The 14,245-nt window shown below is 44.1% G+C and overlaps 1 protein-coding gene across 3 annotated transcripts in view; it reads right to left on the reverse strand.

Moving 5' to 3' along the window:
- Positions 1-486: 486 nt before the first annotated feature.
- Positions 487-14,245, reverse strand: part of LOC135050138 (integumentary mucin A.1-like) — a 56,276-nt gene continuing 42,517 nt past the window's right edge. For all 3 annotated transcript variants that reach the window (XM_063956318.1, XM_063956319.1, XM_063956317.1), the window contains 3 exons: positions 2,421-2,564; positions 1,389-1,532; positions 487-806 (listed from right to left, as the gene is read on the reverse strand). In XM_063956318.1, coding sequence (XP_063812388.1) covers positions 1,399-1,532; positions 2,421-2,564 — 278 coding nt within the window. In that variant the 3' untranslated portion in view covers positions 487-806; positions 1,389-1,398. The remainder of the gene's footprint in view (positions 807-1,388; positions 1,533-2,420; positions 2,565-14,245) is intronic.

Here is a 14,245-nt window from a genome sequence, read left to right on the forward strand (position 1 = left end):
TACAATGCTTGGTCTCATTTGTCAGCTGTTTGACCTTAGTATTTATTTTAATAAAGCTTAATCAGAGGGAGAGTGTGTCCAGGAGGTGAATTCGTAAGTAATCAGTAAGTCAGTGTCTTGCAGAAGTCAGATATGTTTAGGGCAGTGGTTTGAGTCACGGCACCCTACAGCATCAGTATTTTTTTCATAACACCCTTAGGATAAGTTTTTTTTTTTTTCAATCAATAAAAAGTAAATAGTGCCAGTCATCCCTAGCTGCAGTTGTGGTGGTGTACAGAGTTGCTCTTCTGATTGCCCACATGTTTTATGATTGGCAGCTACTAGCACTGGTTTTGCCTCATGTTGACCATACATAATTTAATTTGGTTCTAAACCACCAACTTGAGGCACCCCAGCAAGAGCCGCGGGGCACCCCAGAGTGCCTAGGCACACAGTTTGGGAACCACTGGTTTATGGTATGGAATAAATCACACAGAGCCAGAAGAGTGCATTAAGGACTTGTTTAAGTATTTGATTATACAAATGGGATTTGTGGGATGAAGTATGTTGGGAATCAATGTATTGATAAAGGAAATCCACATATAGGACTACAAAACATTGCTATTACAGTACATATAATGCTGTAACACTTACAGAAATGATCACAATTTTTATGCTAAACCTCAATAAGTAATAAGGACAGCTCTCTAGTTTAATAAAATCACATTTACAGATCAGAAAAAAAAAAAAAAAAGCAAGCACACAGAACCAGGATACTGTCTGTACGGACACTCCGGTGATTGTTACAAGCCAGTTATACTGAGAATCTGTAAGAAAGTAACATTATCACAATATTATAGAGGCAGGTTTTACCCTCAGAAATAACTGTATTCTAATAGGTGTGCAACTACAGGGCTAGAGTGAACTTGCACTGGGCTGAGCACAGGAGGGGGGGGGGGGGGCAAATCTGGGAAGTAATGCATTGACATATTGTAAATACACAATAAGAAACATGTCTGTATAATGTTGTACATACAGTACAGTCAAGGTAAATGTAGATCCCTTTTTTCAAGGCTTTTTCTAAATGGTATGATAAAAATTTAGGGAATAATTCAATTCAGCACAAAGTTTGGCTGTGCACATTACAGTATTTTCTGGTTGCTAACCATTGATAATTTTCTAATGCACCTCTATGGTGTATAGGGAAAGATGAATAACATAGGGCCTTCACATGAATGTTGCACTTTGTGTTGTTGATCAGGCTTAATGGTGGAATCAATCATATGAATAATATAAGATAATATACAATTCTATTTATTTTTAATAAAATACTCAAATACACAACTAAAACTCAATTAGCTTAAACAGATTGTGACTTTCTCCAATGGGTGATCCATTATGTGCATTACCATTTGTATTTTATTTATATCCATAGAAGCACCAGATGGTCCCGGGAATACTGGAGTCAAAACAGCAGCCTCTGGATAGACAGTCCATGGAGCTGATGTTGGGATATCCGCAGTCTTTCCTCAGCTCGTGGCTCACAGTGCATCCTGCACACAACAGGAAACACAGCAATGTCATCAGAGGGTACAGCACTACACACAGATGGTCACAGAGTGTCAGAACCCTCCCTACCCAATAACACCGACCCCCCTCACCCGTTGCTGTACCACTTCCAGCCAAAGGACTGACAGTCTTCTGACAATTTGTTACCCTGTGTCTCAGGTGCTGAACAAGTACTGTAAGTTCCACTGAGCAGAGCAAGAATTCTACAATGGTTCAGGGTACAGGTGTATGTGATACTATGAGGGTGAGTGGAGGTGTGTGAGTATGAGTATGTGTGGGTGAGCATGAGTGCATGTGTGGTTAAGTGTGATCTTGCCTGTGCACATAAGTAATGTATTAAACTGATAACAGTCACATACCCACCATGAATTACAAGAACAGCTTTATGAAATGTCTGCAATGTATTTTCAATTTAATTGTCAGCAAGTCAGAGTTTGAACAAAACTTCTCTACACACTTATCAGCCGATTCTGAGTAATAAGCAATTCAGGCTGCATTGTGTCTGACTACAGAAGGAGATCTGCATCTACTGTATTTTCAGAGTCTCCTGCATCTATGTGACAGCACCGGCCCGTATACATCCACGTGTGACAGTAGCACCATCACTATTACCAGCCCTACTCTTGGTGCAAGTTATCAGTGTGAAGTCACCTGGATCTCCGTGTATGCTTAGCCCTGGATAGGTCACAATTCCGTCTCCCCATCCACAGCACACGTATCCCATGTGTGAGGGCTCCTGTACCCACCCAGTGTCACTCATTTAGGAGATGTGGCTCAGTCATGAATGACTCAGAAGCAGTAGTGTGTTTGCTCATTAGACATATATGGGCAGTACAAAATACAGCTGTGGCTGCTTGTACTATATACTCTACCTGTGTTTTTGGGGTAAAAACACCATTTAGCACCAGGAACACTTGAATCAAAGCAGCATCTTCTGGAATAGCATTCCTGAGCGCTTATCCCGGGAAATCCACAATCTTCACGCTCTTTGATGTCCACACTACATTGCTGTTTATCTGGATGGAGCAGAGCACAAATCAGGACAACAGGAAATCTTACAATGCATGACAAGAAAGTTAGGAGCTCTACTGCAGGTACTCTAACCCTTGACGGTGCCAAATACATCATTGCCAACACTGCAAACATGTCCCATATACATAGAACACACTGTTACCAGAGATCACCCTTTGGAAATCAGTTTACAAGTATGATTGAGTGGGCAGTGATTACTCTCCATGTCCACCCATTTGTGTGACATCAAAAGAAAGAGCATAACAGTTTAAATGGGCATACACTGTATAATTATCTGGTAGACAATCTGTCCAGTCTGGTTGGAATGAAAATCTGGTAATGTATCAACTATTTTTCTTAAACACTGGAAAAAGGAGAAAAAATTTCAGACAAGATGGTTAAACCAAATATTCAACCAATTTGTTTTGTCCATTATCCAGTGTTTGGAATGAATATCGGATAATGTATAAGAGCAAATTACAATCAACCATTTACTCCAAACCAGCCAGATTAGACAGATGGTCTTCCAGATAATTGTATAGTGTATACCTAGCTTTACTGATGGATCTATGTACCTGGAATGCTACTATCTTTACTATTAGTGCACATCATGACTGAAAGCTCCCATCACTTATTTACTGTATGTTACTACTTAGATGTGAGAGCGTCATGTAGTATTAGGAGACAAAATAATGTCCATCACATACTGTACTGTGTAATGCTTGTGGTTCCCAGTAAACAGATACAAAAGCATTCTTAAAAAAAAATTTGGGATGTGCGATTTCAAATTTACTCAGTTCTTAACACCAAAATTGAGAGTTCAGTTTTATCCCAATTTTACTTAATGGCCATCCTAAACCCGTGACATCCGAGAACCAATAAGATACCATTTTTAGAGCCAGGAAAAAAATCGGGTAAATCCAAACCTGCACATCTCTTCTAAAAATAGTGATCAACATCCACTCCCAGTCTTTTTTTTATTGTGATTGTACTTTACCACTTTATGCAAGCTTAACTACCAATAATAACACGGACACAACTGAATTGGATTTAAAGGTCATTAATATTTATAAATTGGGATGACCCTATTCATAAAGGGATGGCAAGGAAGGCACTACCTTAACCAGCTCCTGTCAATTAGAACTTATAACATAGCAGAGACTGAAATGCCCCATCTATAAATATGCATAACCTGCACTGAGAGGGTCTCACCACCCTTTGCTGTGGCACAGTGCAGATGCTCTTGCAGTGAAGTGCCCATAGTCTCCCCCCCCCCCCCCCCCACAAGGGCAGGACACACCTGCCATCCTTCAAAAGGGTAAGTGCCCTGCAGTGACCACTTATGCCACACGTAACTGCTGGACAGAAGCGCCTTTCCACCACCGCCAGGTTCTAAGAACCACAACATCCCATTGTAAGAAATGCAGCCTGCCACCCTGAATGAAAAGCAAGGATCCAACCGCGTAAAACTAATCCATACAGGAAAAGACTCCCTTAAGAAAAACTAAGCATTAACAATGGATGTCTAACCGAACCACCACCTATGGACAATACAAATTATGATTCAGTAAAATGTATCTTCATCCTGGCCTTGTTTATGGCAGTAAAATCACCGAACCCCTGCAGACAAACCTAGGTATTATGTCTGACCACACCAGAAAAACCTCAGGCCAATGAAGATGTATTTTCCCCAAATCCACCTTGATCTTCAGTATAAGGAGAATGCCCTTAACTTGGCCAACATCATTACCACCAAGGTATACGATCAACACATCAGAATGCTGCTCTCGCTGAAAAAGTAAATCTAATAAAGCCTGACCACTAACACCTAACCCCTAACCATCTAAGCCCCCCCCCGACCACTAAACAACTCAGACTCTTCTAGCAAGGGGGTGATGCTCAGCCCATAAGACATTATGTCACACCACCCAAATCTGTTCAGAAGAAAATCGCTAGGTGCTGTAAAAAAAAAAGCACAACATAGCTGCGAGACACCACACCCACAAGTTTGTGTACCAAAGTTAATTAAAAAACAGAACTGTTAGTGAAGGAGAAAACTTAACCACCTGTGGACCTTAAGGTTGAGCCAATTTTAATAAGTCCCCACTCAGGAAAAATTAACCTCAGCAGATACAAAGCCTGTGGGGGAAGAGGAGCACCGGTTAACCACCTGACCTACTCCCAAATTGTCACAACAGAAAACGATTGAGTGGTTAAACAAATTAGCAGCACACAACTCCACTGCTACAATTATTGGAAACAACTCCAACAAAAGCAAATGCGCTGTAAACCCCCAAGAGACCAGGCCACAACACACCACTCACCCTGAAAGAAAGCTCCAAAACCTGTAGACCCTGCTGCATTGGTGAATAGCTGCAGGTAGGAGCTAGAGACAGGCCAGAAGGGCCATAACAATTCCAAATTAAAATCCTCCAAGAAGGAAGACCAAAGTTCTCAGGTCATCCTTAATCTCCTGTGACAAGCAAATGGTGTGATGTGGCCCAGCCACTCCCACCGTGGCCCTCTTCAGTTTGAGGCAAAAACCCCTCCCCATTGGGATCGACATGCACAGTTCAAGGAGCCCAAGCAGCCCGACTGCCTTTACTCAAACATTCATCTATTTGACCCAAAAGCTTACCTGCGGGAATGCAGCAGCAACCCGCTGCCGTATCCACCTCAATTCCTAGATGAGAAACAATATGTAGGGCCCGTTGTCTTATCATGGGCAACTGGAATGCCTAAAGCCTGAAACAGTGCGCCTGTTGAGGACAGTAAATCCTGGCAAACCTTACTATCTCTTGAACCTATGAAAAGAAAATTGTCCAAATAGTGGACGATGCCTGCATGTCTGGAGCCAGCAAGGATACACCAATGTAAGTAAGTGCTAAACATCTCAAAATAGGCACAAGAGATAGAACAGCCCATGGGCAAACATTTGTCAATGTAGAAACACCCACCTAACTAAAAAATCATAACTGTAAAAGAATCAGTGAATTGGAAGGAAGCATAAAGCAGATTCACAATCTAACTTTGCCAAAAGAGCCCCTAAACAAAACACTATCAACTCTAAGGCCTCAAACAACTGGTAACGGACCCTACAAAATTCCTCGTGGATTGAGTCATTAACAGACCCCCGTGTGGTTTAGACAGATGCTGGATTAAAAGGAATTTGCCTGGGACCTTCTTAGGCACCACCCCAAAAGGAGATATGCACAAGCCAGGCAATTGTTTTCCATGTAAAAGGGCTGCTTGTGCGACCCAATTTTACTTTTCACCTCCACCTTCTGCCTATCCACATGGGGCAATTCCCTCACAGACCTTAAAATCCTGAGTGAAACAACTTGAACCGTGTCAGGAATGGGCAAATGGAAGCCAAAACCATCTTACAAAAATTTGGCATCCACCTGATTGGGATAACAGTGCAACCATTTTTTCCCTGTTGGTCACATCCAGCCAAACCTCGACATCCTTGAAACACAAAAGGTAATTGTGACAGTACGGTCCCATACGAAAGCACTCACCGCTTTCACGTCCCATCTCCTGCGCACAGAATGGAGGGTCAGGTCACACGAGGCCTGACCACATAGGGGATTCCCGCTTACAGTCAGTAACCGCCTGTTACCGACTCCACCCACTGCGTTGGGGGCGGGTTTATGCTGCCACCACCAAACTCCTAACCTGCCGTGGCGTTTGGAACCACGGTTCTGCTCTGTATGTGCAGACGCACTGCCTTACCACACCTGTGTGGTGTTGACGAATCCCCACTAGCCACTTGCTAGGCCTCTACCGGTAGCTGGCGGAAGGCGGAACTTGGAGACGTTCGGTGCTTCCCTGGACAGCCGGAGGACGGGGCTATGTTTGGCATAACCCTGTAGGTCACAAGATGAAGCAATCTTCTTGAGGCAGATGTTTATTTGCTCAATAATAGCCTTAAAAAAAAGACTCATCCCTAATGCTAGGGGCAACAGCATACAGCAAGATGTTCCAGCAGAATAAAGATGGTACAACTACAATCTGGAGGCACGCAGGCCTCCTTTTTAGGTCAATTTTCCACACAGTACCACAGGGGGGTAAGCCCTCCCTGTCTTCTCCAACCAATCAGTTTATCGCACAAAATATAAATAAATTAAATTTTACAAGGATGTCAGTAAGTACAAAAAAGCAATTTCCTTTTTCCTGCCACACACAAAGTTTTGTATAATTTAAACTCCAATTCCTACCACCTGGGAGGTTACACTTCACCATTGATACATTTAACACATAGCTTTAAATATGGTTTGTATTGGATTTACCAAACAAATATTCTTCCTTCCTGCACCTACCATTCAGGATTCGTATATCAATTAAATCAGCTACATGAAACAAACAGGTTCCAAGCCCATAGACTTTATCTATGGGATTAGGAGATCCCACGTGATTAGCATATTTCTCTAAGGAACTTACACATCAAAAGGTATCGTCATTCACACCTCTCTGCTAGGACAGGGCCATTAGCATGCCACTTCCTATTTCCAGAGGATAAGAGACAGTAGCGCAAGTTTATCCCAGTTGCCCGGAGGCAAGAAAAATATTGGTGCCTCCCCCCCCCCCCCCCTCTATATCATCCGTGAGCCAATAAGATGCCGTTTTGAGATCAGAGTAACAGAGTAAAACCAAACCAGCTCATCTCTAATTATAACTATATGAAGCTACTACAAAACTGTTGCAACTGGGCAGATTTATGTAGGGGTCCAACCACACACTACATAGATCTGCTCAGTCACTCACAATGCTGATTATTTCTCTGACAATTAATTTGCAAGTGTCATACCCAGGATTAGAACCCACAACCTATTACACTGGAAGCATACACCTTACTGATGGAGATATCTGCTCTTGCATAAGAAGTATGAGAATTCTAGCTATATGAAGTTACTTGTAATTGTCCGAGAAATAATGTCATATAGTTAGAATTCTAATGCTTCCTTTATAGGGGAAATAGCTTCATCAGTAAGGTGTCTGCTTCCAGTGTATCTATAATAAAGAGGGCGTGATTTGTAAGGTGTAGTGACTAGTGTGGAAGTCGGCTACGGAAGAGATACCGGCTGCTGTCAATTAACTTAATGGATTAATGTCGCTGAACACACGGAACAGGAGGAGAGGTGCCCCCCTTCAAAGCAGGAGCCCGGCGGCAGCTGACTCCGTTGCCTCCCACAGTTCTGCCTCTGATAAGAGATGATTATTCAGACAGCTATAGTAAGTGCATTTGTCCCTTTAAAATACAGGTGACCACATCTCAAATACAAATACATTTAAACATGCATTCCTGCAATTGTGCACAGAGCACTACATATGACATGCCAAAACACATCACTAAACATACTTTAAATAACCGGTGCCTAGCACCCACAATACATTTAAAGATGGCGACTAGCGCCAGTGCACAGTTTAAAAGTGGCGCCAAGCGCCCATTGTCCTCCTAATGGCGCCGGGCACTAGGGGTTAACCCCCTTCAGTGCTGCGGCCGCCATTACACGTGTGGCTGGTTAATCTCTCCGGCCACAGTAATATTGTATTACCATCTTTATTTCACCAAAATTTATCATAATCTCTACAAACTTCATTTTTTAAGAACATCTTGTTAATCAAAAATATATATTTCATGACATTCTTATTAGAGATGAGCGGGTTCGGTTCCTCTGAATCCGAACCCGCCCGAACTTCAGGTTTTTTATAGAGATGAGCGCCGGAAATTTTTCGGGTTTTGTGTTTTGGTTTTGGGTTCGGTTCCGCGGCCGTGTTTTGGGTTCGACCGCGTTTTGGCAAAACCTCACCGAATTTTTTTTGTCGGATTCGGGTGTGTTTTGGATTCGGGTGTTTTTTTCAAAAAACCCTAAAAAACAGCTTAAATCATAGAATTTGGGGGTCATTTTGATCCCAAAGTATTATTAACCTCAAAAACCATAATTTACACTTTTTCAGTCTATTCTGAATACCTCACAATATTATTTTTAGTCCTAAAATTTGCACCTAGGTCACTGGATGACTAAGCTAAAAGACCCTAGTGGCCGACACAAACACCGGGCCCATCTAGGAGTGTCACTGCAGTGTCACGCAGGATGTCCCTTCCAAAAAACCCTCCCCAAACAGCACATGACGCAAAGAAAAATGAAAGAAAAAAAGAGGTGCAAGATGGAATTGTCCTTGGGCCCTCCCACCCACCCTTATGTTGTATAAACAGGACATGCACACTTTAACCAACCCATCATTTCAGTGACAGGGTCTGCCACACGACTGACTGAAATGACGGGTTGGTTTGGACCCCCACCAAAAAAGAAGCAATTAATCTCTCCTTGCACAAACTGGCTCTACAGAGGCAAGATGTCCACCTCATCATCATCCTCCGATATATCACAGTGTACATCCCCCTCCTCACAGATTATCAATTCGTCCCCACTGGAATCCACCATCTCAGCTCCCTGTGTACTTTGTGGAGGCAATTGCTGCTGGTCAATGTCTCCACGGAGGAATTGATTATAATTCATTTTAATGAACATCATCTTCTCCACATTTTCTGGATGTAACCTCGTACGCCGATTGCTGACAAGGTGAGCGGCGGCACTAAACACTCTTTCGGAGTACACACTTGTGGGAGGGCAACTTAGGTAGAATAAAGCCAGTTTGTGCAAGAGCCTCCAAATTGCCTCTTTTTCCTGCCAGTATAAGTACGGACTGTGTGACGTGCCTACTTGGATGCGGTCACTCATATAATCCTCCACCATTCTTTCAATGGTGAGAGAATCATATGCAGTGACAGTAGACGACATGTCCGTAATCGTTGTCAGGTCCTTCAGTCCGGACCAGATGTCAGCATCAGCAGTCGCTCCAGACTGCCCTGCATCACCGCCAGCGGGTGGGCTCGGAATTCTGAGCCTTTTCCTCGCACCCCCAGTTGCGGGAGAATGTGAAGGAGGAGATGTTGACAGGTCGCGTTCCGCTTGACTTGACAATTTTCTCACCAGCAGGTCTTTCAACCCCAGCAGACTTGTGTCTGCCGGAAAGAGAGATCCAAGGTAGGCTTTAAATCTAGGATCGAGCACGGTGGCCAAAATGTAGTGCTCTGATTTCAACAGATTGACCACCCGTGAATCCTTGTTAAGCGAATTAAGGGCTCCATCCACAAGTCCCACATGCCTAGCGGAATCGCTCCGTGTTAGCTCCTCCTTCAATGTCTCCAGCTTCTTCTGCAAAATCCTGATGAGGGGAATGACCTGACTCAGGCTGGCAGTGTCTGAACTGACTTCACGTGTGGCAAGTTCAAAGGGCATCAGAACCTTGCACAACGTTGAAATCATTCTCCACTGCACTTGAGACAGGTGCATTCCACCTCCTATATCGTGCTCAATTGTATAGGCTTGAATGGCCTTTTGCTGCTCCTCCAACCTCTGAAGCATATAGAGGGTTGAATTCCACCTCGTTACCACTTCTTGCTTCAGATGATGGCAGGGCAGGTTCAGTAGTTTTTGGTGGTGCTCCAGTCTTCTGTACGTGGTGCCTGTACGCCGAAAGTGTCCCGCAATTCTTCTGGCCACCGACAGCATCTCTTGCACGCCCCTGTCGTTTTTTAAAAAATTCTGCACCACCAAATTCAAGGTATGTGCAAAACATGGGACGTGCTGGAATTTGCCCATATTTAATGCACACACAATATTGCTGGCGTTGTCCGATGCCACAATTCCACAGGAGAGTCCAATTGGGGTAAGCCATTCCGCGATGATCTTCCTCAGTTTCCGTAAGAGGTTTTCAGCTGTGTGCGTATTCTGGAAAGCGGTGATACAAAGCGTAGCCTGCCTAGGAAAGAGTTGGCGTTTGCGAGATGCTGCTACTGGTGCCGCCGCTGCTGTTCTTGCGGCGGGAGTCCATACATCTACCCAGTGGGCTGTCACAGTCATATAGTCCTGACCCTGCCCTGCTCCACTTGTCCACATGTCCGTGGTTAAGTGGACATTGGGTACAACTGCATTTTTTAGGACACTGGTGAGTCTTTTTCTGACGTCCGTGTACATTCTCGGTATCGCCTGCCTAGAGAAGTGGAACCTAGATGGTATTTGGTAACGGGGGCACACTGCCTCAATAAATTGTCTAGTTCCCTGTGAACTAACGGCGGATACCGGACGCACGTCTAACACCAACATAGTTGTCAAGGCCTCAGTTATCCGCTTTGCAGCAGGATGACTGCTGTGATATTTCATCTTCCTCGCAAAGGACTGTTGGACAGTCAATTGCTTACTGGAAGTAGTACAAGTGGGCTTACGACTTCCCATCTGGGATGACCATCGACTCCCAGCAGCAACAACAGCAGCGCCAGCAGCAGTAGGCGTTTCACGCAAGGATGCATCGGAGGAATCCCAAGCAGGAGAGGACTCGTCAGAATTGCCAGTGACATGGCCTGCAGGACTATTGGCATTCCTGGGGAAGGAGGAAATTGACACTGAGGGAGTTGGTGGGGTGGTTTGCGTGAGCTTGGTTACAAGAGGAAGGGATTTACTGGTCAGTGGACTGCTTCCGCCCAAAGTTTTTGAACTTGTCACTGACTTATTATGAATGCGCTGCAGGTGACGTATAAGGGAGGATGTTCCGAGGTGGTTAACGTCCTTACCCCTACTTATTACAGCTTCACAAAGGCAACACACGGCTTGACACCGGTTGTCCGCTTTTCTGTTGAAATACCTCCACACTGTAGAGCTGATTTTTTTGGTATTTTCACCTGACATGTCAACGGCCATATTCCTCCCACGGACAACAGGTGTCTCCCCGGGTGCCTGACTTAAACAAACCACCTCACCATCAGAATCCTCCTGGTCAATTTCCTCCTCAGCGCCAGCAACACCCATATCCTCCTCATCCTGGTGTACTTCAACACTGACATCTTCAATCTGATTATCAGGAACTGGACTGCGGGTGCTCCTTCCAGCACTTGCAGGGGGCGTGCAAATGGTGGAAGGCGCATGCTCTTCACGTCCAGTGTTGGGAAGGTCAGGCATCGCAACCGACACAATTGGACTCTCCTTGTGGATTTGGGATTTCGAAGAACGCACAGTTCTTTGCGGTGCTTTTGCCAGCTTGAGTCTTTTCAGTTTTCTAGCGAGAGGCTGAGTGCTTCCATCCTCATGTGAAGCTGAGCCACTAGCCATGAACATAGGCCAGGGCCTCAGCCGTTCCTTGCCACTCCGTGTGGTAAATGGCATATTGGCAAGTTTACGCTTCTCCTCCGACAATTTTATTTTAGGTTTTGGAGTCCTTTTTTTACTGATATTTGGTGTTTTGGATTTGACATGCTCTGTACTATGACATTGGGCATCGGCCTTGGCAGACGACGTTGCTGGCATTTCATCGTCTCGGCCATGACTAGTGGCAGCAGCTTCAGCACGAGGTGGAAGTGGATCTTGATCTTTCCCTAATTTTGGAACCTCAACATTTTTGTTCTCCATATTTTAATAGGCACAACTAAAAGGCACCTCAGGTAAACAATGGAGATGGATGGATACTAGTATACTTATGGATGGACTGCCGAGTGCAGACACAGAGGTAGCTACAGCCGTGGACTAACATACTGTGTCTGCTGCTAATATAGACTGGATGATTGATAATGAGATGAAATCAATATATATATGTATGTATATATAATATCACTAGTACTGCAGCCGGACAGGTAGATAATATATTTATTAGGTAATGATGACTGATGACGGACCTGCTGGACACTGTCAGCTCAGCAGCACCGCAGACTGCTACAGTAAGCTACTATACTCTATAGTAGTATGTACAAAGAAGAAAAAAAAAAAACACGGGTAGGTGGTATACAATTATGGATGGACTGCCGACACAGAGGTAGCTACAGCCGTGGACTAACGTACTGTGTCTGCTGCTAATATAGAGTCTAGACTGGATGATAAATTATTGATAATGAGATGAAATCAATATAATATCACTAGTACTGCAGCCGGACAGGTACTATATATATTTATTATGTAATGACTGATGACGGACCTGCTGGACACTGTCAGGTCAGCACAGCACCGCAGACTGGTACAGTAAGCTGCTATAGTAGTATGTATAAAGAAGAATGAAAAAAAAAAAAACACGGGTAGGTGGTATACAATATTATAGTAGTATACAGTAGTACTCCTCCTAATAATGCGGACCTGTGTAAAAAACTAGAGATGAGCGGGTTCGGTTCCTCTGAATCCGAACCCGCCCGAACTTCAGGTTTTTTACACGGGTCCGAGCAGGCTCGGATCTTCCCGCCTTGCTCGGCTAACCCGAGCACGCCCGAACGTCATCATCACGCTGTCGGATTCTCGCGAGACTCGGATTCTATATAAGGAGCCGCGCGTCACCGCCATTTTCACACGTGCATTGAGAGTCATAGGGAGAGGACGTGGCTGGCGTCCTCTCCGTTTAGAGAAGAGAGAGACACAGTATTTTCGGGGAGCATTATTAGGAGGAGTACTACTGTATACTACTATACTACTTGCTGAAGTGATATATAGATTAGATAGTGTGACTGTAAGTGTATTATCTGACTTGTGGGGGAGACACTGACAGTGGGGAGCAGTTAGAGTCTGAGAGCAGGACTCAGGAGTACATATAACGTACAGTGCACACTTTTGCTGCCAGAGTCAGTGCCGCACTGCCATTGTTGTGACCACACTGACCACCAGTATAATAATATATTTTGTGATTGTCTGCTTAGGCCTCGGAGTACTAGTTGCAACGTGACCTGTCCTGAAGTGACCACCAGTTTAATAATCAATCACCACCAGTTTAATATTAATATATATATATATATATATATATATATATATATATATATATATATATATATATATATATATATATATATATATATATATATATATATATATTAAACTGGTGGTGATTGATTATTAAACTGGTGGTCACTTCAGGACAGGTCACGTTGCAACTTGCAACTAGTACTCCGAGGCCTAAGCAGACAATCTCAAAATATATTATTATACTGGTGGTCAGTGTGGTCACAACAATGGCAGTGCGGCACTGACTCTGGCAGCAAAAGTGTGCACTGTACGTTATATGTACTCCTGAGTCCTGCTCTCAGACTCTAACTGCTCCCCACTGTCAGTGTCTCCCCCACAAGTCAGATAATACACTTAGTCACACTATCTAATCTATATATCACTTCAGCAAGTAGTATAGTAGTATACAGTAGTACTCCTCCTAATAATGCTCCCCGAAAATACTGTGTCTCTCTCTTCTCTAAACGGAGAGGACGCCAGCCACGTCCTCTCCCTATGACTCTCAATGCACGTGTGAAAATGGCGGTGACGCGCGGCTCCTTATATAGAATCCGAGTCTCGCGATAGAATCCGAGCCTCGCGAGAATCCGACAGCGTGATGACGTTCGGGCGTGCTCGGGTTAGCCGAGCAAGGCAGGAAGATCCGAGCCTGCTCGGACCCGTGTAAAAAACCTGAAGTTCGGGCGGGTTCGGATTCAGAGGAACCGAACCCGCTCATCTCTAGTTTTTTTACACAGGTCCGCATTATTAGGAGGAGTACTACTGTATACTACTATAATATTGTATACCACCTACCCGTGTTTTTTTTTTTTTTCATTCTTCTTTATACATACTACTATAGTAGCTTACTGTAGCAGTCTGCGGTGCTG

Source organism: Pseudophryne corroboree, chromosome 2 (assembly GCF_028390025.1).
Source record: "Pseudophryne corroboree isolate aPseCor3 chromosome 2, aPseCor3.hap2, whole genome shotgun sequence".
In the NCBI taxonomy this organism is placed as follows: domain Eukaryota; kingdom Metazoa; phylum Chordata; class Amphibia; order Anura; family Myobatrachidae; genus Pseudophryne; species Pseudophryne corroboree.